Source organism: Symphodus melops (assembly GCF_947650265.1).
Source record: "Symphodus melops genome assembly, chromosome: 22".
NCBI lineage: Eukaryota > Metazoa > Chordata > Actinopteri > Labriformes > Labridae > Symphodus > Symphodus melops.
This window is the reverse complement of record NC_136712.1, coordinates 15,643,783-15,671,747: the sequence shown is the minus strand read 5'-3', so window position 1 is coordinate 15,671,747 and position 27,965 is coordinate 15,643,783. Positions and strand designations below refer to the sequence as shown.

Sequence of the window (27,965 nt, the reverse complement as noted above, 5' to 3'; positions counted from 1 at the left end):
GAAAGAAGACTGCACGTGCCAGCGAGAAACGTGTTGACCTATATATTATATAACTTAACTTATAACACGGCCACGTGCCGACAGTTGGCTCGTTAACCCATATAAAGACTGTCTGCAGAGAAAGTAGCATCTCGTGCACGAAACCAACCCGGAAACATTGCAGGTTTACAGAAAAACGACCAAATCAATATTTTAAATCAACGTCAGGCGCAATGAACAACAAATTATACCATCGAAAAAAAAACCTATAAACTCAAGTAGCTCATAAAAAGAGCAAAAATGAGAGAATTAAGGTTTTGTGCCCATAGTGTAAAATTTACACTATGGGCACAAAACCTTAATTCTCTCATTTTTGCTCACTGCAGATATAAACGCAAAAACACCCTTATCACGCTGTATTTCAAATTGGCATTTTTTTTCATGAGCCTTCTGCTCGAATTTACAGCCTGTTGAAAACAAAGGGGTTTAAATAGTCCTGGGTTTCCCTGTGTGTGTTTGCTTTAGGTGGGGGTGGTGGTGGTGGTGGTGGGGGTCGCTGGGTAAAGAACATAAACTGAAGGTGGTCTCATTCCTGACCTAGGTGTGTTTTCTTTTTCTTTTTTTTAAAGCTAAAGAATCTCGCCACATCGTCCAACTGTGACCTTGACGTCAGCAAGCCCCGCCCCGTGCCCTCCTGAGGGGAACACTGTTATTCTTACTCACGGCACAGGAATGTCACCCTGGTCCGAGCTGCACAGTCACAATGCAGACACCAATAGTTTGGATGTCCAGTTTTCATCCCCGATGAGAAATGAATTATAAAACAGCCTCACTATTCTCAAAGATGAGGAAAACAACTTCAGCCTTTAAAAGCCTCGTGAAGGACTAACATTGTGTTGCTGGGGACTCTTTCTTTTAATGGAAGAGGTCACTTTGACCTGAAGATTCATCATCTTAACTTGCTTAATATTGCGCAAATTAAAGATGTGAACGATAAGATAACACGTTTTACTAGCTCCTCTAATACTTCTGAGAAGCACATGGAACAGCCTCTGTGTTTGAAAAGGTCTAAACAAACAAAGCTCCCTGCCCTGCATGCGTTGCCATGTCTGTGATACAAACACATAATAACATTGCTTCATCTTAACAGCACGTGCAAGTCTACAGCAGGTAATGGATATATACATTAATGCAGGAAACAAACACGTTGAACACATCTGAACATTTACCATGTAAACACTCAATCAGGATTTTTTTTTTTTTTATTAAAGTTTTGTTTCTGTCATATGTGTTTGTTGTTGTCTTTCTGCAGTAACCTGATTTTTTTTTTTTTAATGTAAACCAGAAACCCGATTTTCTTTATCTGGATGATAGAAGAAGAAAACCCGGTTAAAACGTTTTTTCTTTTCTTGCGGGTCTCAGCCATTCTTGTAACCTTGTGTGCGATGGTGACATGACCCGCACGTGATAACCTGCCAGACTGCACGCGGGGGGACAAATAGCAGGTTGTGGAACAAGTAGCCCACTCATAACGTCTCAGACCTATTGGCCACATGCTTCCTTTAAATTGAAATAAATGATTACAATGTGAGAATAACACTTACTTTAAGAAGTGCAAAGGTCATGATCCATCGCATATCGTTAACAGATTACATAGCCTACATGAGAGGATAAAAGCTCCCACAATGCTCCACTCTGGCATTTACTAACATGGTATTAGATTTATTGTTTAGGTCAAATATATCATCATTCACTATTATAGCCTGTCTTTATGGATGGGGGAAAAAACCCCTAAATGAATCTCTGCCACACAATTTCAGGAGCACATCTACTACGGCAAACAAACTATATAATGAGATTCATCAAATATCCCTGATGTGAGACATTAAGTAAAAGATTTTTTTTCTCATTTTTTTGTTTTTATTGCTGTTTCACGGCAGCTCTGCTTCATTTCCTCGTCATGAATCCTCAATGAATCTTACACAGCTACACAACATGACATGTCGTGGCATCACGTACACTAAGTATTAGGGCACGCTGCCCATTCATAAGCCCATGATCTGCTTCTCTTACGCATGTCAACAGCTCCCTCTAGTGGCCTCAATGAAACAAAGCGACAAGCACAAGTTTACCATGAATAATGGTAAATGCTTTGTTTATTCCTCCATGACATCTTTGTCTTTAGAAATTACACGTCAAAATATTTGCCAAATGACTTTCAATTCACACACTTCCGTTTTCTTTATTTAAATACATTGAGGATGTATGAGAGAGAGACAGAATTAAATGTGACCCCCTTTCACTTGATTCTTTCCTGCTGCTTTCTCACAGCAGCTCACTCGGACTTTCTGTGTGCCACGTTGAGGGCAAGTTTGTCTGAAGTTTGTTCAGACAAAATGTTGACTTTTTTATTTTACCGGTCAAAAAAGGAAATCTTAACTAAAAATGTTTACAACGCTCTTTTGCATTATGATTTTAATTCCATGTGACACTAGAGGCGGTGTATTCAGGAATTAAATATACACATCTAATTTCCTCCAGACTTTTTTGTTTGTTGCTTTTAAATGGTCATTTAGAGTCATCAGTACTAATTCTAGTCTGTTTCAAAAGCCACCTTAAAGCTGCTCACATGGAACTTTAATTAAAAATGTTTTAATGACCTATTTTGCCCACCTCAAAAAAAAAAAGCAACAAGTATTTCAGTGTTTAATTTTATTATTGTAAGCATGTTATCAACATAAAAACTCAAAATGAGCATTTCCCTCCTGAACTCCACTAACAGTTTTCTTCAAGTGTTTACACCAATATGTACACAGCAACACACAGAGACACCTCTGGTCTCTGGAGGAGGCTTTGAGAGCCTTTACAAGGTGACATAAGAAGAAGGAAAGTACATATTAGCTCAGTGATGAGCTTTCATTTGCAAAAATGTGGATCATTTAAAACTTGTCTCTAAATCAAAGAGGGCCTTCAATCTTTTTATGCCTTAAGTTTTTGTAAAGGATACATATGCGTTACGTCTTTCTCCAGGTTAGGGGTTTGACTTTGCTTTAACATCGATGTGACCGACGACACGCAGGCTTGGCCAGTGAACCGGTTTGGTCCATTAAAAATAAATACTGGGCGATGGGATAAAGGGGAAGCATTTCCTAAACATTGTCATGGAGAAATGAGCTCTAAATTATTTAGCTCCCTTTGGATAAAGTGGCACAGTAATGGATTTCAAGTCATGTGGTACATATATATATAGAGAGAATTTATGGATCCCTAGTACAGCAGTAGCTCTTCTCCTTTTTGTCTCCTATGCAGATACTCTTGACAAATTAAAGGTTTAATTATTTTCCCGTTTACAACACAGAACCGAGCATGAAATCGATCACACCACCTCACAAACTAAAAGGTTCTACTTCACGTTTTGCACTCTCACAGTCACACAAACAATCCTGACGGTTTGGCCGTGAAGAAGCACGCTCTGCACATGGCGTCTTCTCAGGTAGCGTTTAGGTGTCCCAGTGATTTGACACTCCCATCATGTGTCCGTCCTGCTACAGTCGTAGCTTTGATTGCATCATTTTCATTCCTATTATTAGATTGACTACCCAATCAGGGATGTTCATTTGAAGTGATCCAGCGTCTTAGATTTGACCTTTATGTTCTGGCTGGAATTAAAGAGGCACTCCGTCTTTTCTTCACATAAAGCTGAGTTAGCTCGACTGTGACTAGATTATGCAGCAAGTGCAAACAGATCCCAAAAAAACAAACCAGTACGCATCAATGGGCTCAGTGACAGTTACAGGAAAGCGGTTTTTCTTTCACTAAGGAGACCTCTGCGTCCCTCAAGAAAACAAAAAGGAGTTGATGTTTTTTGTCTTTCACGTTTCTTGATATACCCCGGGGTTATCAAAAGGTTCAATACTTCCACACTTTTCGATACCGCGCGTTTCAAAAGAATCCAATTTGTTCATAAAACACATTTTTGCACATTTGTAAGATAAAGTTGATGCCAGCCAGAGAGAAAGGTTGTGGTTCTTCCAAATTCACAGGTTGGCAAATTTAATATACTGCACGCTCGACTCCAAAAGAAAAGAGATTTATTTGACAACGTTTCGCCTCTTTTGTTTTAGAGTCGAGTGTGAGGTGTTCTCTCTTCCTCCTATTGTGTGCTCCATGGCCAGCACCGCTGAAAAAATACAGTGTGCTTCCCTCATTTATACATTTAAAATACTGACATTTGTGAAGTCCTTTTGGTGCCTCATAAAGATGAAAACGTGACATTTATGTCTCTTACAAAGGGATCCTAAACTGTCTTAATTGTATGAACACAAACCCTCTGACTGTTCCTACCCTTCCCACCAGCCCATTTTACTTCTCTAACATGACAAAGGTTTTTTGGGGTTTTTTTACCTGCTTTTTGTAAAGCCTCTCGAGAGAACTCTTGTTATGAACCGGCACTGTTCAAATAAAGATTGATTTCATGAGAAAAGAGAGAGCTAGTGTCTCCAACGCAGAGGGATCAAAAGAAGAAGTGCTTCTACCATGTTGCATTGTGGGAAATTTAGGATTCCTGTTGCTGGAACTTTAGCCCTACAAAGATGCAACACGTCAAAACATCCGAGCAGCTGATAATTTACTTGCATTTTCTTTTCTTTTTTTCTCCTCTTTTTTTGTGGATGATTACGAAACAGCCGGAGCGCCCCTTTAAAAATCACTCAAATCAACTCATGAAAACAGTTCATTTTAAATTCAGGGATTTTTAGCACAAAGTGTCATTTTAAGAACATTTAAGAAAATAATGCTGAAATATACATACAGGTAAACGATGAATAAGTTTGTGTCAGTCTTAATGGAGTGTTAAAGGCTATTATTTTACACTTAATGAATCAAATAGCTCTCTCATAATTAAACTGCATGATCCGATCGTTTCTCTGACGATCCCTCAGAAATAGCACCACGAACAGTTCAAAATGTGATTCTCACGATGGCTACAGCTGGACGGTAACTTTCCCTGCACGAAGCTTTTCATTCATTTCACTTAGCGGATGAGCTTACAAAGAAACATCTGACTCAGCACTTTTTTCTGTCACGTGCAGAAGTATGAATAGCAGATTATTTCATAAACATGTTTGGCTCCCTTGAAAAGGATTTTTTTTTTTATTTTATTTTTTTAAAGGTAGTATTGAGTTGAGTGCAGCAAGCGACAGCTTCAGCTGAATCTGTGTTCAGATCACGAGGAGGGATGATCAGAGCTCTTTGGTAACTACTCGTCGCAACCGAGCAGACATGCTTCAATAGTTGTTGTGAGGACAGGTCTTACTTTTTAAATGGTGAGGATCATCTTGCACATTCTTATACAAGATGGACAAAGACATCTAAGCAGCTCAAACACAAAATATCGGTCTAAAATATCTTCCATATTAAAGCTCCTGTGAGGAAATTTTAGCCGTTACTGAAACAGAGTGAAATTAATACGGATGCCTCTTAATGGCCTACGAAAGCAAACAAATTAATCATAAAGAAGATTGACTTCAAATTTATCTACTTTATAGTCCGGTGACTCGTGCCGCAGGGTAGGTGTCAGGCGAGGTGATTAACGCTGCTGAATCCGCTTTTTGGTTCTCCTCCGCCAAAGATGAATTCAGCGCTGTTTGTTACACGTTTAAAACACGCAGGATGGTGTGTGAAAAAAACTACTTACACACTTCGAAGAGACAAAAAGAGATCGTCCAGCTTTGTCCACGGGGGGGGGGGGGGTCAACAAACTCTACTGCTACTCACAGGAGCTTTAATCTCATCTAAATTAGTTTTCTAATATCAAAGTAATCTTCACGAGAACATTTTGTCCCATGTTTTTATGAGCCTCGGGTTTTATTATCCAACCTATGAAAACCCTTCAGTTAGCTCAAATGCTTTTTCATTATTCTGCTTTATTACAGTCATTCTTCATGTATTTCTCCGTGTACTAGATTTAACACATGGTTCGTTTGTTTTTTTGCTCTTAGGGACGGTTTCATACAAGCTCATAAATCTTGTTTCCCCTTTCTCTTCAGTTTTATTCTTCAGCTTCTCCTTCCTCCAACAGCTCTATTATTATAATCTTCATCTTCTAATGTTAATTCCTTCTGTCCTTCCAATTGCTCAAGTATCTGGTCTCCAGCTCTTTAAAGGCACTATGCATGTCCATGTGAGAAGAAGGGGATTGACCCTGGGCCTTCATTAAGGATTAAAGTCAGGGGAAATATCAATGACTGTTTCACTGATCTGAACAAAAAAACAACGGGCTCTTAAGGGGGAAGTGACACACTATAGCGTTTTGTTTGGCATTCGTGAACGAGCGGCACTCCGCAGTAACGGATGTCAAGCACGGGGTAAACGGCTTTCACACGTTTCCTGGCAACATTTGTTTCTCAGCGCTGAGGCGGCGCCACAGGAAGAGTCGGCGCACAGAGGCGGACAACAACAATGCTGTGTGTTTCATCATCATCGGGGTGAAAGGAGGGTTCCAGCACGATCCATGATATACTCTCATCTGTCACTTTAAAAATACCCTGGAGCACCATCCTCTCCACTAACTTAGCTCCTCATGTATATTTCTGTTTCGTCCATGCACATTTCTTCTTCTTGTTTTGAATTTGAACATCATCTTTTAACTTTGTACGCCTGTTTTTTTTCATTTTTTATACTATTGCATAAAGTGACAATAAAGATGAATGATTGAAAATCAACACCATCACATTCAGATTCCTCCATAACTCATTAACCCTTTAAAGGGCAAGTGACTATTTTTGGTAATTTCCACAAATATTACATATGGCCAGCCTTCTGCACCTCAGTAAGGTGGAGAAGCACGTGATCCTCACTCAGCCAATCAGAAGAGATCAAGCTGCGTCACTGATCCTGCTTTTGTGGCATTTGAACCAAATATGGTAACTTTGTCAATCTTTATTACACTTACAATTTTTGAAAAATGTTATAACAGAAATAAAGTTCTGTTATGTCCCTGAATAACACTATGAGGTTACATTTTTGAATTTCAAAGTATTTCAATGAGTGCCCTGTGAAGGGTGAAAAGGTGAGGAAACATGAGGTGTCAATCCAAACAAACTTCTTATGTTAAGCAAACAGAAGATAAGACCTGATTTCATACAATATAAATCATATTAAAATAAAAACTGGAACGTTTTCTACAAATACCTCGTCCTCGGCCTGCTCCGACCTCCAACACAGCGCCAAGGAAGTGTGGACAACTGGAACACAAAGGAGAAATCCTTTCTGCACATTATCCCATAATGCTCTTTTGTAAAGCGCCTTGAGACAACACCTGTTAAGAATTGGCGCTAAACCAAATAATGATTAACTGACACGTTGTTAGCGAGATAGCTGCAAACAATGCCTCTCTGGATTCAGACCATTTCGAGGCTAAAAGGGTCGGCTGTTATCATTATAGCATTTTTGCAAGAAGGAAATTGCACCATCACCACCCTGAGAGTGTGATGTTGAGGCTGAACCAGGCGTCACTTCCTGTCAAACAAAAACAAAGCTAACCAATGGTTAAGACCAAAGTAAGAAGCTTCTGTCAGCTCAATCCAAATAAAAGACTTTTCACACTCTAGGTGTTTTTTTTGTTGGAGAGAGAAACATTTAAAAACCAAGCAGAGAGGGAGTTAAAACCCTGGAGACCACGCTGGAACCTTCCTTTAAAAATCCCCAGAGATATTGGCAACAAAAGGAAAGAGGCCTGTTCTTACTATCCTTCAGAGTTTGACTACAGTGTACAGATTTTATCTTCAGTGTTAGAAATTAAGATTGCAGCAGAGCTAAAAGGAGCCTCCAGTGTAGAAACTATCCCTGTCAAAACAGTGATTTGTTTTCCATCCTCATTCTCGCTATCGCGTTTCAGCAGTTTTTTAAAAATCCTCTCCGGAAGCAGAACGCCGCTTAACATGCAGATTTGCTGATTTAGTGTCGTAGAACTGGCCTGAGAGCTATGGCTAAAGACGGCATGTGTAGACGCTAGAAACAACCGAGGTAATGCGGTAACGCTCCTTCATTTCTGAGCTCTTGGCGTTGTCGTCGAGGCGGAGCACACCTAAATAACTTGTGATGAGGGTTAAATTACACTGAGAGGCCGACAGCGTGGCCTTCAGCACCAGCGGGGCTCCATGGCCCGACCCTGTGTCCGTAAACGTCTGTCTTTTGTTGTTGTTGGTTTTTTTGCGTCGTCAGGCCTTCCCCGCCTTCATGTATGTGGGGATGGTTCCTCGCTGAGTCAGACCCTCAAAACGTTTGTACGTGTAGTTAAGGAAGACCCAGTCCTTGGATTTGAAGTCCGGTTCTGTTGAGCTGGCTGAAATTCAACACAGAACAAAGGAGGTGTTATTTTAACGGCCACTTGAGGGCGCTGTAGGTCAAACTATGTACAAAAGAAAGTCATAACAATAATAATAAAAAAAAACAGCTTTCTACTTGGATGGCAGACATGAATCAAAACAAACCTGGCTGAAGGATGTCGGATTCGGGGAAGTCGTCAAAGTTTGAGGTGTCGTCGATGCTCTTGATTTCAATGGAGATGGCGGCAGGCCGTTCCCTGAGGAGGCAACATGAAGACAATCAATTTAAAAACAAAACAAAAAAATCAGTAGAAGTCAGTTTTAAAAAGATTAAACCACACAACTCTCAAATTGAAAATCAGCTTTGGCTCGAGATGAAGATGTACGAAACGTCCTTCACAAACACAAACACAAGGACCCTGTGGACGTCCATTAATGGAGGCTCAAGGTGCTGCTGTGGCCTTGACTTTCATCTGACAGCACTTCTGTTGTGTAGAAGTGAAATGGAAATGTTACAGCTCTGACCTACTTACACTCTTTATACAAAAGTAGTAATGATAATGTCGTTAAAAAAAACACTTGAGGAAGGGAAACAAGCAAATCCTGACACTTTACCTGTGACAAAGCATCACAAACATGTTAAAACAAAGAGACAGTCAATAATAAGGAGAGGACAAAAGGGGCTAAATGTACTAACACAGCAGAGAGCAGACAGGGGTAAGGTGAACGTATTTACAAGAAATAAAAAAACAAGTGATTACAACGATATACATCTCAGGAAGTAAAAACAATAAAAATAAATATTTGCAGATATTGGAATTAAAGCACTAAAAGTAAATCATAAACTCAAAACAAATGAAAGGAACACTCTGGCACCTAGTGTTAAAAATGGGTTCTGCAGCTGTCCCCCCTTCCCCTCTCTCTAGAGTGGATGCTCACATGTTGCCATGTCGCAGACACTGAAGCTTCAGTGTTCAGCCAGCGCTGCATCGGTCTGTTCTGCATTCTAACCTCTCCCTATTTTTTATAAAATATTTTCCAATACAGAGCCTAGTTTGAGCACATCTTCTGCTCGTGGAGCTTATTGGAAACATGTTGAGGCTTTTTAGGTCGGGTGCAATCACTTCTATCTGAACCGGCTCGCTCACCCGCTTCCATCGCTGCGACACCTGTCGGTTAACTGGTGAAACGTTCAACACAGCCGCGTGTTTTAAAAGCGCCTTCCCTCTCTGGTCGAAACAAAGACAGACCATTCTGCACCAGAATCACACGATCACTGTACATGAGAGCAAGTCTATAAATCTGGGTTAGAAGAAGGGATTGAAGCACTTCTTCTGCTTCAGGCATGAAAACCAGCTGATAGCCACCGAACGTCTGAAACCAGCTCCGTGTACACGTACCTGATGTGCTCCCAATCGACAGACTCGAAAAACTGATGACTCTTAATCTCCTCCACGCTCACAGCTCCGACCCTGTTCTCTGCATCAGTGCAATACCTGAAACACAAACAGCAGACTGATAACATAACTGTTCAACAGACATTCAGGTTCATTTAGAACATACATCCAGGATGTTTGGCAGGTGGCTTTCACGCAGGTGTGTCAAAGAGACGAACCTTAATATCAAGTCTTTGGCCCTCTCTGAGATGGGGACTTCAGGCGGGAAGACGAGGGTTTCCTTCCAGTTCATCACCTTCCTGTACGTCTCCTGCGGCGTCTCCGAGCAGAAGGGTGGATAGCCTGAACAAAAGTCAGAGTGCGTTAAAAAAAAAAAAAAAGACTTTGATGGAGAGCGATATAACGCGTTTACTGACACATTATCTTCTGCACGTTCATGAACCCTTGGCTTTATGTTTTCAGGTATTTTGCCTGAAATGAGGAGACGCCTGCGAGCTAGTTTAAACTGCACTGATTTCACACCTGACAACACCTCCTTCCAATCAGCTGTCTATTTAAGCCACTGTCATTAGCTCTGACCTGCTCCAGTGCTGGCCTATCGCTCAGCCTCACCACCACCCGGCCATCCACCTGGAGGCTCCGACCGAGGGGCTTCAGACATCCTCCCGTCACGCCTCAAATGAAATTTAAAACTGTGAGGAGTGATGAGGTCAGAGCCTCAGTGCCAAACACAAACTTTGTTCTGCTCCAACAAATATCTGAAACGATCAAAATCGCGAGTCGTCTGTCTGAACTGGCTTTCTTCTTTACTGCCGCCTGCTTTGAGGACTACAGCCTCCTGAGGGCGCTCTCTCTAACCACGAGGCTGCAGGCCCACCTTTAAGTCATTCCCAATATGACTCCACCGGGTCATCTAAAGTCTTTTGAATAATTAAAATCATTTCTGTGATCTCTTTTATGAACCGTTCTGTGACCGTCTTACCGATGAGCATTTCATACATGATGACCCCCAGAGACCACCAGTCACACAGCTTGTTGTAACCCGTCTGCATGAAGACTTCAGGAGCAATGTAGTCAGGAGTCCCTACAGTCGAATAAGCCTGAAAATTCAACCAGAACAACAGAAGGTCAGGGCTCTTTAAATTCATTCAAATAATTAAGATGATAACTTTTAACACAATGTGTGTGTGTGTGTGTGTGTGTGCGTGTGCGTGTGCGTGTGACTTACCAGCTGCCTTCGGTTCTTCTTCCAGGTCTCCGCTTTCCTCTTGGAGTTCATATTTTGAAAAGCTGCAGAGAGCAAAAGAGTGAAGATGAAAGGAAAGACAAGGCCGATTGTTTCAGCTCATGTTTCTGCAAAAAGGAGAAGTCTTGGGCATGTTGGGTTTGGATTCTGGACTCACAGAAATCACTGGGCGGGTTGTGCGTCAGGTTCCTATAAAATTCTGTGCGATGAGCCTTTTTCAGTCCCGTGCACAAGCCAAAATCCGACAGCTTCACGTGTCCCTGTGAGCAAACGCACATTTCAAATATCAGCAAACGCCTCACTCTACAGTCAGACATATTGTGTCGGCTCGTCTGGGAGTGTCACCCTGGAGTCCAGCAGCAGGTTGTCAGGTTTGATGTCTCTGTGGATGAAGCCCAGCTGGTGGATGGAGTCGATGGCCAGGACTGTCTCGGCGATGTAGAACTGGGTGGCCTCTTCGGACAGAGTGTCCTTCTTCATCAGCAGAGTCATCATGTCGCCTGGACACAGAGTCGGGATTCACAGCATTTCTGTCTCTCTTGCTAATTTATGCCACAGAATAGAACAGAGGAAATACTAGCATCTTGACTTTTTATCCGTACCTCCAGGTAGGAACTCCATGATGAGGTAGAGGTTCCTCTTGTCCTGAAAGCTGTAAAACATCTTAACCACCCAGGCGCCGTCTGCCTCCACCAGAATATCCCGCTCTGCCCGGATATGAGCGACCTAAACGGAGCAAATGCACAACCTTAGAAACTCCCGACACGACACCATTGTCCCAGCAGCTGCAGCTCCAACAGGAGCCTGGGAGAGTCTGAGTGCGGGCAAATAAAAAAACGTCACCTGTTCTTTCTCCAGCATGTCGGCTTTTCTCAGGATCTTCATGGCGTATATGTGGCCCGTGTCTTTTTTCTGCACCAGACGGACCTGAAGGAGACGACATCACGGATCAGCTCGTGTGCATGCATGCATTCACCTTTTCTACGGGATTTCATTTCTATTAGCGTAGAAAAACATGAGTGAATGTGCAGACGAGCCAGAAAACGGAATCATCCATATTCATCCAACTATGTTGAGAAACAGAATCAGAAACACTTTAAATTCCTCCCCGGGTGAAATGTGGTTGCGACCTTTTTCCGAACATCAGGGAAGTCAAAACAGAAGCAGCATATGTGTGTGTGTGTGTGTGTGTGCGTGTCTGACTGTGTGTGTGTGTGGAGCTCCAGCTTAAAGCATCTCTAATATTCCTCCTAGTTTGACCACGTTCCTGGTGGTGGAGCTTATTAGAAAGACGCTGAGGCTGTTGAGGGAGTCATCGCTGACTGGTTCAGACAGGTGGAGACACCTGTTGGTTTGCCGTGATAACTGGTCTCATACCAGTCAGCCAGAAATGTGTCATGTGATGTGATGGATTTAAAAGTAACACCGTGATCACGCTGAGTCAAAAGAGAGCTTTATGTGTCAACGTGAGGGCAACTGAGACAGCCTCAGTTTAACCTCTGGAACAACCTTCAAGATGTTTCTAGAAAGCTCGTTTTAATGCACCTCTCCAAAAGCACCTCGCCCAATAACTTTCAGAGACTCAAAGTCATCCAGGCCGAGTCGCGTCCTCTTCAGTCGCAAGAACTCCGTCTCCTTACGAGCGTGCTGCGAGCGGCGCATTACTTTCTGCATAAAAACAAAACAGACGGACGAGAACGTGAGACAATAGTTAGGACAATGCCGAGGTGAGAAGATGAAGACGGAGGATCACCGTACCTCCTCGTCAGGCAAACCCTCATCCTCCATGGCCTTCTCCAGCTTCTTCTGTCTGCGCGGATAAACAAGGGCATTTAGTTTGAACAACGGCTGCAAAAACAGTTCATCTGCAGTTACTTTATGATGTCACTCGGAGAAATGTACAAAGAGGGATTCGATCAGTTTCAGCAGTCGAGTCAAACATTAAGGATTTAAAACTGCACGTCTTTCAGGAGGAGCGCTGAATCAGGACACCTGGACTGCTCGAACCTGAGACCTGGAGCGGTGAAGCCACACTTGATGCTTGAGATATTTTATCTACATGCAGAGGGAGACTGGCTGCAGATAGATTAAGATCTTCGTCATGGCCTGCGAGGAGTAGCTAGTGGAATTTATATTACAAACTGAAACAGGAGACAAAAGATGAGTGGAAAAGCTGCTGAGCTGCTCGTCAGTGTGGTTTGGCCTTTTAAATGTTTTCTTGCTCTCAATAAGGGAGCTTCTTCTTGCGCTGTCGATCCAATGCTGCATCATCATCATTGAGCTGTTTGTGCGATTCCTCGTCTTCTTCTTCGTCTCGCCTGTTATTTTCTCACCTCTTTCATTTTTCCATCTCGGGGGAAGCCAAAATGCTTCCACGCCTCCGATTGTCCGAGACAGTGGACAATTTCAAAATCTCCACAGCTGCTGACAAGCGTGCTATTAATGCCATTTAATTTTTCAGAGCACCGATGTGAACCTTCACACAACTTCACGATTAGTCTTTAGATCCCCACTCGTCTCATCGTTCATCTCGTCTTACAATAAATCTAATTTTAATGTTCCATATGAAATTCAAATTTGATTCGCTGTCTTCATGCAGGGACAATCATCGACAGGTACCGCAGCCTTCTACAACCACTCCAGCTTGTTTGTTTGTTTGTTTGCGTTACCTCATCTCCCGCTCCTCGTGCTGGGTGAGCAGGGTGCTGTAGAAGTTTTCCAGGGTCAGCTTGGCCACGGTCACCCTCTCGCGGGTGTGGTTGCTCATGGGGAGGGCAGCTGCAGTCTCTCCCGTCATGGCCGCACTCTCCTGACACACATCAGGAAGAAAACACGGGCCAAAAAAAAAACACGTCAGGTTTTGCATATTGGACAAGTCACTGTCGCTACTTTGAATTTAAGCGTCACTTCCTGCACAATAAGTTGTTCATGACAATCACACCGTTGATGACCCTACCAGTGAGTCTGAGTGTAACTTTTGATTAAGCACTTCATGTGGTAAAGACAATGAGCTTAATCTGGTGGTTATTAACCAGCACAAATGTTTGTTTCTCCATCATCTTTACCTGTAACAACATGTTAGCGTTTGAAATGAATGCTCACAGGCTCTTCGGTTGTTCAACAATGAACCTGGTGAGCACTCCACATGAAGCATCCTGCACTGCTTCTTTTGCAAGAATCTGATGATAAACACTGCCGGGCTGCTTTCTGGTCTGACCGGTCCTTTGTTGTATAATTTTCACTTTTGGTCGTGGTGTCTTTAGTTCAACAAAAAGCCTTATAGACGTGCTTCCAATGCATAGGAAGTTTTCATCAGAATTATGGCGGTGCATGTTTCTATACAGAGAGAGGGAAATCACATCCACCAAAAAGCTGTGAGAATAATCATCATCATCATCATCATCATGCTGCATGCGTAAACAGATGATATTGATGACGATCACATAGAGGTTGTTGTTGGTGTTGATGATCAATCAATCAATCTTTATTTATATAGCGTCAATTCATAACAGGCGTTATCTCGAGACACTTTACAAAAGCAGGTAAAGGACCTTACTTATGGCTATGATAAGGATATTGACGGCTGGATGTTGCAGGTAAGGTAGGCTTTATTGTCGAATATGCTCTATGTTAACATACAACACAGATGAAATTGCAATCCCCTCAACCCACAGTGCAAACCTGCAGTGCATTAAAAAAATAAAAAATAAAAAAGCACTAAAGAATAACTATAAACATGACAATTAAATTAAAAAAAATAGCAATACTATAAAAAAAACAATATAGTATTTCTCCCAGCCCAGTTTAGGGTTAGGGTCCAGCGTCCTCTTCACTGCTGGAGTTGAGACAGCTGCGCCTCTAGACACGCGTGTAGGATGGATCGCATCCTGCAGCGCCTCAACCCAGCGACTAACCAGGAGCATCTCACAGCACAGATCTCTGCACGCATTCCTTTCTGTGTTTTGACACAGGGTGGGTGATAGCATCAAACAGAATGCTTTCTGATCAAGGAAACAAAGATGGAGGATCTTTGGTATGAACCCAGAGGAACCCCATCGTGCCTCGTCGACAATTACAACACATCACATGATAACAGCGCCCTTTATAAGGACACACAAGGACATCTTGAGTGGGTCAAATGAAAATCAAAGAAAGAAAACGCCATCACAAACAAAGACTGAAGTTCACACATAAAGGGAAGTCTGTTCGAGTGTTTAAGAGGTCAGACTTTGAAAATATTATGTTATGTAAGGGGTGAAAGAGGAGGAGGGTGAATCTGTGTCAACGTCATCCAAACATCTCAGCAACACGCCATCACAAAGTTATGAATGGGCTTGATTAGCTTCCACAGAGATAAAACAGCCCTGCAGCCGCCAGACAGGACCCGTGTTTGGTCTAGTCACCAGCGCCTTTTCCCGTCCACTGCCCGCAACAACAAGACGCTTCCTGACTTCTGAGAAACAAACTGAAATGCGCAGCAAACTGCTTCTGTCGGGTGAGAAGCCGATGCTGGCAAACGTGAGAGTTAAGTTACTAGAGAGGTTTAACGGGAAACATCATTGACGCTCATCGAGAAAATGACAAATACGAATTAGCACCAGCACAGTCACTAATAATTCTGCCACACTTCTCTGCACACTATCCCTCTGGGATTCTGAATTTATAGTTTGAATTACACCATTTTTTTTCTTATTTATGGGAGGAACACAAGACGATTCGTTCGTTCTTCTTTTAGCGCTGTATGTCGTCATCACCATTTCCTGCAGTGGGATCCCGGTTCGGTGGGTTTTTAAGAGCTTTGTTGCTGAAAATGAAACCAAAGCAACTTTGTAAACCAACGGGAAACGCCGAGTCTGATGTTGACTAATTATAAGAGCTAAAAAGGAAACGGCTGCTGACTTGAATAAGGGTCATCTTTTAATTTGACCAAAACATAAAATCACATGTTCTCCGTCTCTCTGTCTCTGCCATACTCTCCAGGTCTACCGTTCTGCTGCTTCCTTTTTAAGGAGCAGAAACGGAGTAATGGAAAAGTCTGTGCACACTTGAGCCGCGGGGCCTGGACCGGATTTGTGCTGGTTTCCTCACCAAGGTTGAAAATGATGGAGCAACATTGAAAACTGTCGCAGCCTGGAGCTTTTCATTCAGTCTGACTCTGAGAGGATTCAGTTTGGCTTCCAGTGAAGCGGGTCCACCCCACAGCTAAACAAACACCACTCAGACACTTATAAGGAAGGCATTATAAAAGGCTGCTCACAAGCTTGCAGCCTGAAACAGCAGACTGGGCTGAAATCTGACTATCAACTATAAATAGAGTGAAAGACTTGGACACAATAAAAACATTAAGTCAGACGGTGTTTCCTAATCTTACTGAAACTTTTTCTCCTCAGTCAACACAAATCAATGTCTTCGATAAACGTGGAGGGACTTTGCTGTGCTGCGCAGATGTTTGGGGTTTATTTGCCAACACTGTGAGACCTCCTGCTCTGAGAGGTTGGATAATTGACAGACCTCAAACAGATAACATATTCCCCACTGACAAGCTGCAAACGAGTCTGCAGGTTAGCTTCAGTTTATCTTAAGTTCATTATGGTGCCTGGCAGACAATAAAACTCTGTATATGTGTCGTCAAAGTTTATGTAACTTTTGCCCGTGTCGTTAATGTGTGAATGTGAAAGTACACACACATAGAAGTCAGATGGACACACTCCACCCTTCAACTACTGTAAAGTGACTGCACAGGAAACCCTGAATGAAAGGACTCAGTCATGACGCCCAGAGAGGAATGGGGTGCTTTCACACAAACATGCACAGAGAGCCTGTAAATGACAATTATTCGGTTTACTTCAAGCTAAAAAACTCATCCTACAGTCACTAACACACTTTTAATAGACACTTATGGTATGAATATATGTGACAGTCATATGCAGTATCCTCTAGTAGACCTGGAGACTTTATATCCTTATTTATAGTCATACAGTGATTGTTGGTTAAAAGTCCTTCAGAATACGTTTCAAAATATAAAAAAAAAAAGAGTTTAAATATGCTGTATATCTGCATAAGTGGGTTTTTTTTTGTTGTTTTTCAGATTATCAAAAACTAAATGGGGTCGAAAAAGTGTCATAGGTAGCCAACGACTTATTTGACTTATTTATGTGTTCAATGATTAACGTTATTGTCGCGCGCACTGGTTTACACTTCCTAGACGCACGTGCAGAGATGGTGTCTCATACTGGACATTGTCCACCGTGAGGACACAAACGGGTTCAAATAGTGTGAGGTTATTATTTCATGTGGGACTAGTTTGTTTGCAGTGTTGTGTAAGCTAGCTAAAAGGGTCCATGACAACCACAAATAAAAAAAATGAAATAAGGATCACTTACCTCCGTTTCCGGCTCCAGAGTAAATTATTGGCTTGCAGCCAGCCCACAACCCAGTAGAAATAATGATATCTTTGATTTTTTGTTGTGTTTTACTGCCTGATATTAAGGCAGCTCGAGGCTCCCGTTACTGGTCTCCCTTTAAGGGAACTTATCGGTCTGCACTGTCAACATCCAAACCATGACAAATATCTCCTTCATTTGACAGTAAGCCTAAAACGATTACTTAAAAAATATTTAATTGTCTTAATTTGTTCCACCTGACCTCGAAAATCCGCGCTTCGCCTCGTCTTATCGCTATAAAAAAATCCAAACAAGTAGCGCTGCTTCCTGGGGACCGCTGAGCTCATCAGACGCTCACAGCCACGCAACGGGAGCGTAATGTGATTGACATCAGCCCCGAGCCAATCATTGCGAGAGGAACGGCCTCACGGATTCATTAGGCCAATCATGCGTCTGATTTTCAAGAAAATGGCATGTGTGTCAACCAATGGAAAGATAGAAACCGCCCCTCAAGTGTTGTGCTCCAGGACGCAGGTTCATTTGGCTAGCAAGCATTTACAGCTATGAAAGGATACTGACACCTCCAGTAGTTTACAGCCTTGTTACGCAATTTCACTAGTAGTGCAGACAAAATACTAAATAGGACATATATGTGTATGCTCATGTGGAGCCATATGACACAAACAGAAATAATAACTGAGTTTATAGATTAATATTAAATGCCTGATAAACAACAGAAGGGTTTCTAGGTCAATAAAAGGTCACATTGTAATCAAAACTAATACTTTCAGATTTTAAACCACTGCATTAAATCACACTGCAGTAAATCACGCTCAATTCAAAGTAATGAATGAATAATTTATAATAATTTAAAAATGAACACGGGACACCATGTGAATTACACCACAATGTATATTCTCATCAACACAATATCTTGGTCCTATGCGGGAATAAGACGAGATGACTTCAGCTTGTTTGACAGAAATACTGAGATGTGGTTATTGTTGAAACAACATGCTGCAGATTGTATTTTCACATTTAAACATAAGGTTGTAGAAAAGTGACTCGTTTCCTCCAATAATCCCCCTTAGGATACTTGGAATTATATTCAGCCTATCTTAAATCTTTACTTTTCATTTATATGTGGCTGTATGGCAAATGTCTTCATGGCTTCATGTGTGTGCAGTAAATGGCCTCTCCTACTGTAATATTTGAATCCCCCTCCCCCAGGACAAATAACGTTTTTTGAACTTAATTAAATTGCTGACAACAGAACTGATAGCTGATAACTGTCACGACAGCAACAAAGTTTTATTGACCCGAACAAGGATCAGTCTAAGCTGGCAGGTGAAGTCTCTGGGCCATTAATCTCCTTATTTGGACGGTCTTGAGTGTTTTTACTCTCTTAGCCATGATGTCAACATACACAGAGCTGGGTGTACCCTGCTAACACGTCTGGGTGTGGTGTCCAGCAGACAAGGCTGTTTTTATATTTCTCACATCAATGGGTCCCACTGAGCTATGACACAGCACCTATATTTAGATTTGGGTTATAAATGTTCTGGACTGCAGCCTAAACTTCAGTCTGACATAAACTCAAATCACTGAATCCCTTTTCTTAAGACCTAGCGACTAGAGGGTTTTTCCTGACGTTTATTGTTCTCCTTACGAATGTTTTCACTTGTTTCTGGACAGACAGTCGGGGGAGCAAGTCTTTTTGAATCAGAAAATATGTCTTATCAAATTAAACCTCATTAATGAGGGATAGTTGTTAGTCTGCTTTTTTTTTTGGAAACGTTCCCCTGGACAACCAGGTCCTCTGGGAAAAGAGCTCCAGGTCAGACTTAAACCTGGGCTGCCTGCTTTAACGACTGTTGCCTCTATATATGGGGCGCATGCTAACCGTTAGGCCATCTGTGCCCCACTTTTAGCCTTTTAAAGGCAGACACATTCAGGACAGCTTATTCTTTGGCCCTTCAAGAAAATATTATGCTAGCCTTGTGGTGTATTAAAAACAGAAATATGGCAAAACAAAGTTTTTTTGTATGCCACGGTTGCCCAAAAGAGCACAAAACACATCACAAGTGCTCACTCGAAAGGCGCCTTTGATTTTTATTTTCATCTAGAATATTTTTATACTGAATTTAACATTGTCCTCAACAGTGAATCCTAAACAGCAGTAGGCCTATCTGTTATCTGAGTGTCCCTCAGGAGCTTTGCAGAGCCTCTGATTGGTCCAAATCCTACATGAACCTCAACATTGTCACTTAACTGTATTAGATACAACAGTTATAGCGTTATTCACATTACATTCAAAGACAAAGATGAGCTCTTAATCATTTTAATATTTTCATTTTATTTTATTGTAGGGATGCAGGATGTGTCGTGACATAGGTTAAACTCAGGTGTTCAGGCATTCCTATAATGCCAAGGCAAATAAAGAATGATTCATCCCCGAAACAATAACGTTATTTCTGTAGGTCAGATGGCCGATTCGTTTTTGTTTTACAGGTTTCTTCACTGGGGCATGGTATAAATGTTGTTAATGGTCTTGACAGTTTAAAATGCTCTTGTCAAAGGTTCCCAGTGAGTTTATCTTCAGGTCGTCAGCGACTCACTTCCCTAATTCATCCCTTGTGTCATTGTTTGCATAAGCTATTTTTACCTCACCGATAAAATCCCCTTATCCCCAAAAGAGTTTAGTTCCTAAAATGTTAGATGTCAACTTACTGTAAAACTTCTCCTAATAACCCAGCCGTTTATTTACTTCAGTCTAAAAAAGTGGGAACAAAGGCTCAATCAATTACACACAGACTTTGAACTATTCTAAAAAATAAATTCTGGGCAGCAAAGATGACAATAAAATGGTATATTTCCACCACAAGGAATATTTAACTGTATAAAGTATGTCTACACAATCAATTTTGACTAAGTTCAGTGGTTATCTTTACAAATAAGTATCCAGCTTCTTCCCACTAACAGTAACAATAAACATCCTCCATGTTCCAGGATTAAAATGCTGCTCGAATTGTTTCATCTCACTAATAACTCTGCTGAACTAAACAATGGTTAACATAAAGATACAAAAGGTCGTACCAAATGAGTTTGTTCAAACTTTATTATGACAAACAAGACTTATTTAATATTAATGTACAATAAACTGAGAGGTTTTTAAACATTGTTGGGAGGATGAAGATGAATTCCATTCATAGATATCCACAAAAGCAGACGTTTCAATACAAAATAAACTGTACATAAAACATAAAAAATACAGTTTTGACAACTTTCTGTATCAGTAGAGTTCCTCAAAGAAATCAGTGTGTCTGAAGATGACATTGCATACTGTTTCTGGCATCAAGCATGTACAGTTTTTTTCCAGGGAATTTGTCTAGAGGCCAGTGGCTGCTGTGCAACAATAATAAACTGTTTCATTGTTTGACCGTCTGGCCTCTCACATTTCCTTTTCATTCACTCTTGGAGTATTTTTGAGTCTTCAGGGGCTAACAGCTGATATCTGAGGTTAAAAAAAAAATGAAGAAAACAATGACTGAATGAGTCCGGAGCTGCATTATGTACAGTGTGTTGTGAGTCAGGATTCGGCTGGCGACGCCTGGGTTGGTGCTCCGTTGCGTGTGCGTAGCTGAGACTGGGCGATGTCAGCCAGAGCGCTCTGGATCTTCTCCAGCAGCATATCTCCGCGGTAAACCACCTCCTCCAGACGAGCTGCTGCGTCATGGTTCTCCTCTTCAAGCTGTCTCAGACTGGCAGCCTGGGGATGTCACAGTCGGTCAGATACAATTGCATTGAAAGGTGTCAGACACACACACATATGCACATTTGAGCTAATGCCCTTACGCAACCCAATAACGCATCTTTCTATGTTGTTACAGTTGAATTCTTTTAGATGAGATGCCCAGCATGTAAAGTCTTAAAGCCAAACAGATGGAAAAAAACAACATGCGTAAACCATGATTCACATCAATCAGTGATCATTAAAGGGGGTGTCCTGATCTGATATTGATATTGGTTATCGGTCCGATATCAGCCAGAAAAGGAATATCCAATATAAGTTCTTATTTGATTCAATTGTAGAATACTGTAGATATTATGTTGAAGGTTAAAACTGATGAAACTAATTGGTTAATGATAAATGGGTCTGTTTTTCTCGTACCTACTGTTGCTGACTGTTCTTCTCTGTTTGAGTAAAACCACTTGATCAAGCCTTTTCTAATACTCCACACTACATAATAAGTAATAAAAGTATGATAATAAAAGTATGATTCTTGCTGAGATTGCACTCCAACTCAATGACAATTTGATGTAAGCGAAATCACTGCATCAAATTGTTAAGATCGCACCAACGGTCAAAGTTCATCCATATGATCGTATACTGAGGAAAAACAGGATTACATCAAAAGTCTACATTCATACATATACACGCATACACACATATACACGTGTGTGTGTGTGTGTGTGTGTGTGTGTGTGTGTGGGTGTGTGTATATGTATGTATGTCTCTGTAGTCCAGCAGGGGTCTTCTTATACACTCTATACTTAAGGAGGAATCAACACAGATACAAACAACACAATAGATGCAAAGCTACCTCTGTCTTTTCACACAGAAAATGAGATCTGTTAAAGGGAGCTCAAAGACACCCAACTAACTAAGAGAGTTCAAATAAATATGTGAGAAGTACTTGTAGTTTATGGCTGTTCAGAGACTGGAGTTTACCCTTCAACGACTGCAGTGCCTCTTATAAATCCACACTCACTTTCAGGTGAGCTCACTTGTGCCTCAGTTATTAAACCTTGTTTAGGGTTAATTGGAAATTGGTCTTCCAAACGAACAGAAAAGAAGCTTTAAAATTCAACAGTAATGTTTTTTTTGTGTGTTTTTCTAAACCTTGAGCCGTTAGTGTAGAAAGCAGCTAGCTCCCCCTGCTGTCTGAAAGCTAGAAAATCTGGACCCTGGTGTAAATCCATCCCATTAAAAGCATGTAGAGTGTGTAGTGTTTGTGGAGGTGCTGACCTGCAGGGCTGCCGTGGACTCTTCACTGGGCAGAGAGTCGATCAGTACATCCACATCTTTGGCTGTTCTGGCGATCAAGGCAGCAAATAGCTGCGCGTACTCTGAACAGAGATACAGATTCCATTGTTAATGTAATGCATTAGGCGCTTCTTTATTCTGTGAGCATGCACATGGGACATGTCAAAACTAAAAGTAAAAAAAAAAAAAGCGTCATATTGCATCACATGAAGAAAACTTCCAGGCAAAGAAAAACATGTTTTTCTCGTCTCAGGGCAAAATGAGGGTTGGATTCATGAACATTCAACACTACTACCATGTTTCTAATGATACAAAGCTTCATGTAAATGGGTGAAGTATCCCCAAATTGCGTAGTTGTAAAATGATGCCAAAGAACAGCTCTAATCATAACTGTTTGTTATTATTGGATAAGTCACAACCTATTTAAAAACCTTAATGGTGGACAGTTACAGCAATGTTGGAAACAATTCAATTGTAGGAGGCAAGATGTATTAACAGTGGAGACAGAGAGGTTACAAGTTCATTTTGAGAAAAGGCGTTTCCACCTTCTGTTGGGTTGGCAGGCTGCTCTCTGTTGATGGCTGTCTGGATGTTACTGAAGGAGGCCGGAGGGGCACATTGCTGCAGGACGCCGATGGCATTGCAAAATTGATCTGCAAGCTGGACACAAAAACAAAACAGTATTAATGTTACACGTAAAACTTAGGAACTCCTTAACAACTCTTATCAACAAGGCATGTACATATTCATAAATACAAAAAAAGGCACAGGTGCATATCAAAAACATTAAGACTGAAAGGACAAGATGATACATAATATTGATGATAAATTATTTGATTGATCACACAGAACCTTCATGTACATGAAACAAAACGTGAAAATAATGTTAATCAAACCCACTCTTCTTATTATTTATAACAAGTCAATATAAGATGTTTCTTTGAAAGAGAATTGATCTTGTAAAACCTTTGCATGAAGCCAGTATATCTAAATTCTTCAATACATCTAAAAACCCTCTTTTGTTAATTTGTTTGTTCACCTGATTTATTTGTTGTTATTTTTTTATGGTTAATTACATTTTATTAAGACATCCCACAGCTGAATCTCTGTAATGTTTCTTGTTTTGTTATTCTTATGGTACAAATAAAAACACAAAACACGGCTCTTCTCTGTTGATAAAGTAATACTTTACAGAGTGACTTTACATATGGCTACTTCTTTTGTATTTAACACGCTTAATTGTTGTTTTTTTTAAAAAGTCAAAATGCGGCCATAGTTGTTTTAAAACGAATAAAAAAATGCATTACCGAATTGACAGCATCTTGAAGTTGTGTTAACCGATCCGCCATCTTTGCTGTTGTAAAGTAATCCCGCTGTTCGTCGCGAGAATTTCCCTTGTATCCCCAATTCTCGCGGGATGTTACGTCACTTCTAAAGCTTTGCTTTGCATTTCGCAAGGTGTTAGCGTTAGCCACTTAAATCCCCTCAAGACTGTTAGCAGTGTGCGATTTAAGTGTTTTATCGACGTTTTCACACCTCATAACGTCTCGTTTCGTTTTAAAAACAGCAACAAGAGCTGCATAGGAATCTCTACTTGAGGCTACTTAATGGAGACTTATTAGCCTGGAGCTAATGTTAGCTACCAAACATCAACAGGAAGTCACGGACGGGCTAAACTTCAATGTCTTGCACTTTGAGTTCCCCAGGTACAAAAAGTTTATTATTTAAATAATTTCACAAGTTTTATTCTGGTATAACTCGTCTGAATGTCAGCCAACATACATAATGCAACTCTTGACTTGTTTTGTGGTGCTTGTTTTATAATTTTAAATCAGCTAACATGTTAGCACAGAATATGAAAGTGCTTCTGGTGATTTAATGTTTTAATGCTCTAGCCAAATATATGTGTGCCTAAATATCTAAACGTTTACAACAGCTATGACTAATGTGGCGTAAAGGTAAGCAGTAAGTACTTTAGATTGAAGATATCTAGAGCTGAGACAGAAGAAAAGCTTGATCAAATAACAGACTTGTGTATGTAAAGTGTTAGCTTGAGGACAATAAATATCATTGTCTTGCTTTGCTCACATGATATACTATTAATTTGCAAATAAAAACCTACAGTATATCAACCAACAGGTAAAGAGTTAGCAAATGAACACAATGACAGTACTTTATATAACAGTACTGGAATTTATTGATCTCTTACAAGGCCCTAAATGATGTGGACTATGAACTAGCCGGGTATCAGTTTCCCTCCTATCACTGAATAAAAACATGTGATGATAAAAGTAAAGAGTCTGCTCCTCTCTGACCTCTTTTCACAGGCATGAATTGCACCATAGAGAAGGTCCTGGCAGATGCCAAATCATTGGTGGAAAGGCTTCGTAACCATGACAACGCTGCTGAAATGTTAATTGAACAGACAACATCACTCAACAAGCGAGTGGAGGCAATGAAACAGGTAAGATGTCTCATGATGTTGGTGATGCCAGTTAAACGAGACACCTTTCAGTGTTTTAATGAAGTTGGTTTGTTGATCACTTGGTTGCAGTACCAGGAGGAGATTGACTCTTTAAACCTGGTTGCACGACATCGTCCTCGCTCTAGTCTCGTCCTAGGAATTCAACAGGAGAACCGTCAGATAAGAGAGCTACAGCAGGAAAACAAAGGTAAGTACGTTAATTGATTTTTATTTCTTTTTGCAGGTGAGCGATTTGCTGGTTGCGTTGTGGATCATTTTTGAAGAAAACATTACAATGGAATATCTATTTTAGACCATCGTTTGTCACATACACACACTTCATAGAGTGCTTTTGTACAGATGAGATTTAGCAGCCAATCAAAGTATGCCAGGAGGAAGTTGCCAGATGTTCTTACCCATGTTTTCTGCATTTCTTCTTTCTACACATACCTGTATTGTGTTCATGTTTTGTGCAGAGCTACGGACGTCGTTGGAGGAACATCAGTCTGCATTAGAGCTTATAATGACCAAATACAGGGAACAGGTGTTTAGGCTCCTTATGGCCAGCAAGAGAGACGACCCAACCATAGTCACCCAGCTAAAGGAGCAGCACACCACGGTCAGTGAGACCTACCTGTATAAACACCTGTATTTTTACGCCCTCCTTTTTCCATTGATTGTTAACTATAAAAGTCTGTATTTAGTCTGTATTTTTGATTACATGTATACATTTACTCTTGCAGGAAATGCAAGCACACATAGACAAAATCAACGAGATGGCCTCTGTGATGAGGAAGGCGATAGAAGTGGACGAAGGCAGGAACTGTGAAGACGAGGAGAGGATTAAACAGTTAGAGGTAAAAGAAAATGTCCGACTCTGTTTCAGGTGTGCCTCCAGCAAAACAAAATAAAAACAACTACATCTATATCAGAGAGTCTCCAACCTTTCTTAGGATCAGAGCTATTTAAAAAAAATAAAACAAGTCGCGAGCTACTTCTACTCCCCATCTTTTTGTTTTGTCTTTTCAGTTTATATTAATATTTATAAATGCTTACCTTTGACAGTTCTGACATTGCATGCTGTTGACCAGACATTGTAATCTGATTAGATAGATCTAGAGTTGTAGTAAGTAGAGGGTTCGCTATGAGTGAGGTTTTGTTTATGCATAGGGTAGATTCTTTTTATTTTCTTCCTTTTTATTTTTTCATATTTTGGATTTGCTTGGCGAGCTTCTTATCGAGGGCTCACAAGCTGCCGGTAGCAGAAGTATTGTACACAGAGTATTGAGTATTGGTCACATTAAAACTGGCCTCACTCCATCAACATGCAGAAGACTCTGTCGTGCGCTGAACTAACATGTATGAAAATCCTACTGTTGACAAACAAATCAAACAGACACTAATGGATATTAGTGCAAAACCTTTAATGACTTGATCCTTAAAAATCACCCAAAGACATTGAGCCTGCTGGTCTGCACGTGGTTTACACAGATATTTAGGGTTTACATTCACTCACTATCAGTCAGTCACACTGAAGCATTAAGTGCACATTCAAATCACTCGACACAGCCCGTGTCTTTGTCCTTTTCATAAAGCTCTGCTCTTGTCATTCATTTTCCACAATTCTGCATCAACAAATGAGAGCTGTTGTCTTTCTCCCTCAAGAATTAACCATGTAAAACTCACCATCTGTCACCAGCTTCTCAAATCAATCTTTAATAGCCAGGAACTTTAGGTTTTCTTTTGAGATAAATGCATCTTCTGTACATAAAATATATATTTTTTTTTTTGATGTCTCAAAAACAACTTTCATTGAGCTTGTGTCATGCTCTTTTTTTTCTTGCATGTATAGAAGTCTGATGTTGTTTCTTAAACGTCCATCAATGATCTTTAAGAATATTAAGCTGTCTCACATGAATTCCAGCAAAGTGTAGAAATTCAGATTTGAATTTTGACTTACTGATTTAACAAAGCTTAGACAAGGATGCATGTGATTTGTTTTTGTACTCCATTGTTTAACCTACTGTTTAGGTCAATACTATTGCAGTGCCAGAATATGTGCTAGGTTTAGGAAAGATGTGGTGATGTGAATAGACGAGCTATCAACAAGAAACGATTGCTAACGCAGCATTGAATGAAAAGCCCGGTAGTATCATCATGATGGAAATAGCTGATTAAATATCGGTGTTGATAAATGTTTTCTGTCTTTAAGCTGGAGAACGGTGGACTTCGAGAGCTGCTGGGAATCAGTCGAGAAGCTTTCCTCGTTCTGAAGAGAGACGACATATCAGAGAACACTTCACTGTCACCACTGCTCACGAGCGCTGACGTCAGTTTACGAAAGAGTTAGAGCGCCCGTCTAAGGGGGTTACTGCTGCCACAACCCTGTACAGTCTTTACAGTGTGTTGCCACATACCACTTTTTTTTCACCATCTCCTCCTGGTGCATTTATAGCATGATGCTCCTGAGCTGTGCTCCTGTCTGCTGATCCAGACACAGTGTTTCTGTCGATACTTCTGTCATGTTTGCTAGAATGCATGAGTCCGGGGTGCCTGCAAGGTTTGAACGTGTGAATGAGTAAGAGAAGTCGAAATAAATCGGTTAACATGACTGTGTCTCTGCTTGGTCTTTCATTGTACTTGCTAATGTCTAATAGTGTCTGGTTCTGTTTGGGTGGCTTATGATGGTGGTCCTTAACTTCTCACTTTTACGGTTTCTGTTTTTGTAAAATATTGTTTGAAGCAGCTAAAAGAAGGAATAGAAACTTTTACAACACAGGATCTGCTGTAACATCCAACTACCCCTTTTGCTCAGAGCTGCAGTAACAAAAGGTATTTGAAAGGGACATCCTACAATATCGTGATGGATGAAGAACATTTTTGTAAATCTTGTAAAATAAAACAATTGTACTTTGAGGTGCTGATGGTTTTAAGGTGAACATAAATGTTAGCCAAGAGCTCCGACTACTCTTCTATATTTCAGATCCATAAAACACTTCAAACCACAATCTGGATGTGATTAATTGCAAAGTTATTTTTCATAATTTCAAGGTGTTTGTTTAGTCTTTTGGTACATCATAAACATGGAAGGGGAAAATGGAAACCAAGTAAACAGTCATGGG

The 27,965-nt window shown here is 40.8% G+C and overlaps 3 protein-coding genes across 3 annotated transcripts; 1 reads left to right on the top strand and 2 right to left on the bottom strand.

Annotated features, from left to right (window-relative positions):
• Positions 1-7,717: 7,717 nt before the first annotated feature.
• LOC306817600 (serine/threonine-protein kinase 38-like) lies at positions 7,718-17,719 on the bottom strand. Its single transcript, XM_079334615.1, has 14 exons — positions 17,333-17,719; positions 13,619-13,758; positions 12,708-12,759; positions 12,495-12,617; positions 11,793-11,876; positions 11,552-11,675; positions 11,295-11,449; positions 11,107-11,209; positions 10,932-10,993; positions 10,686-10,803; positions 9,922-10,045; positions 9,707-9,802; positions 8,472-8,563; positions 7,718-8,323 (listed from the first exon to the last, which is right to left on the bottom strand). The coding sequence occupies exons 2-14, from the start codon at positions 13,744-13,746 to the stop codon at positions 8,199-8,201; spliced, it is 1,386 nt and encodes a 461-aa protein (XP_079190741.1). The 5' UTR covers positions 13,747-13,758; positions 17,333-17,719; the 3' UTR covers positions 7,718-8,198.
• A 2,713-nt stretch (positions 17,720-20,432) lies between these two features.
• On the bottom strand, positions 20,433-24,063 carry med21 (mediator complex subunit 21). The gene is made up of 4 exons (XM_079334632.1): positions 23,687-24,063; positions 22,925-23,039; positions 22,362-22,462; positions 20,433-21,101 (listed from the first exon to the last, which is right to left on the bottom strand). Exons 1-4 carry the CDS (start codon positions 23,726-23,728, stop codon positions 20,922-20,924), a joined length of 438 nt encoding a protein of 145 aa, XP_079190758.1. The 5' UTR covers positions 23,729-24,063; the 3' UTR covers positions 20,433-20,921.
• Positions 24,064-24,706: 643 nt separating this feature from the next.
• On the top strand, positions 24,707-27,454 carry fgfr1op2 (FGFR1 oncogene partner 2). Its single transcript, XM_079334631.1, has 5 exons — positions 24,707-24,843; positions 24,934-25,051; positions 25,320-25,462; positions 25,587-25,700; positions 27,056-27,454. The coding sequence occupies exons 1-5, from the start codon at positions 24,709-24,711 to the stop codon at positions 27,191-27,193; spliced, it is 648 nt and encodes a 215-aa protein (XP_079190757.1). The 5' UTR covers positions 24,707-24,708; the 3' UTR covers positions 27,194-27,454.
• The last annotated feature ends 511 nt before the right edge of the window (positions 27,455-27,965 follow it).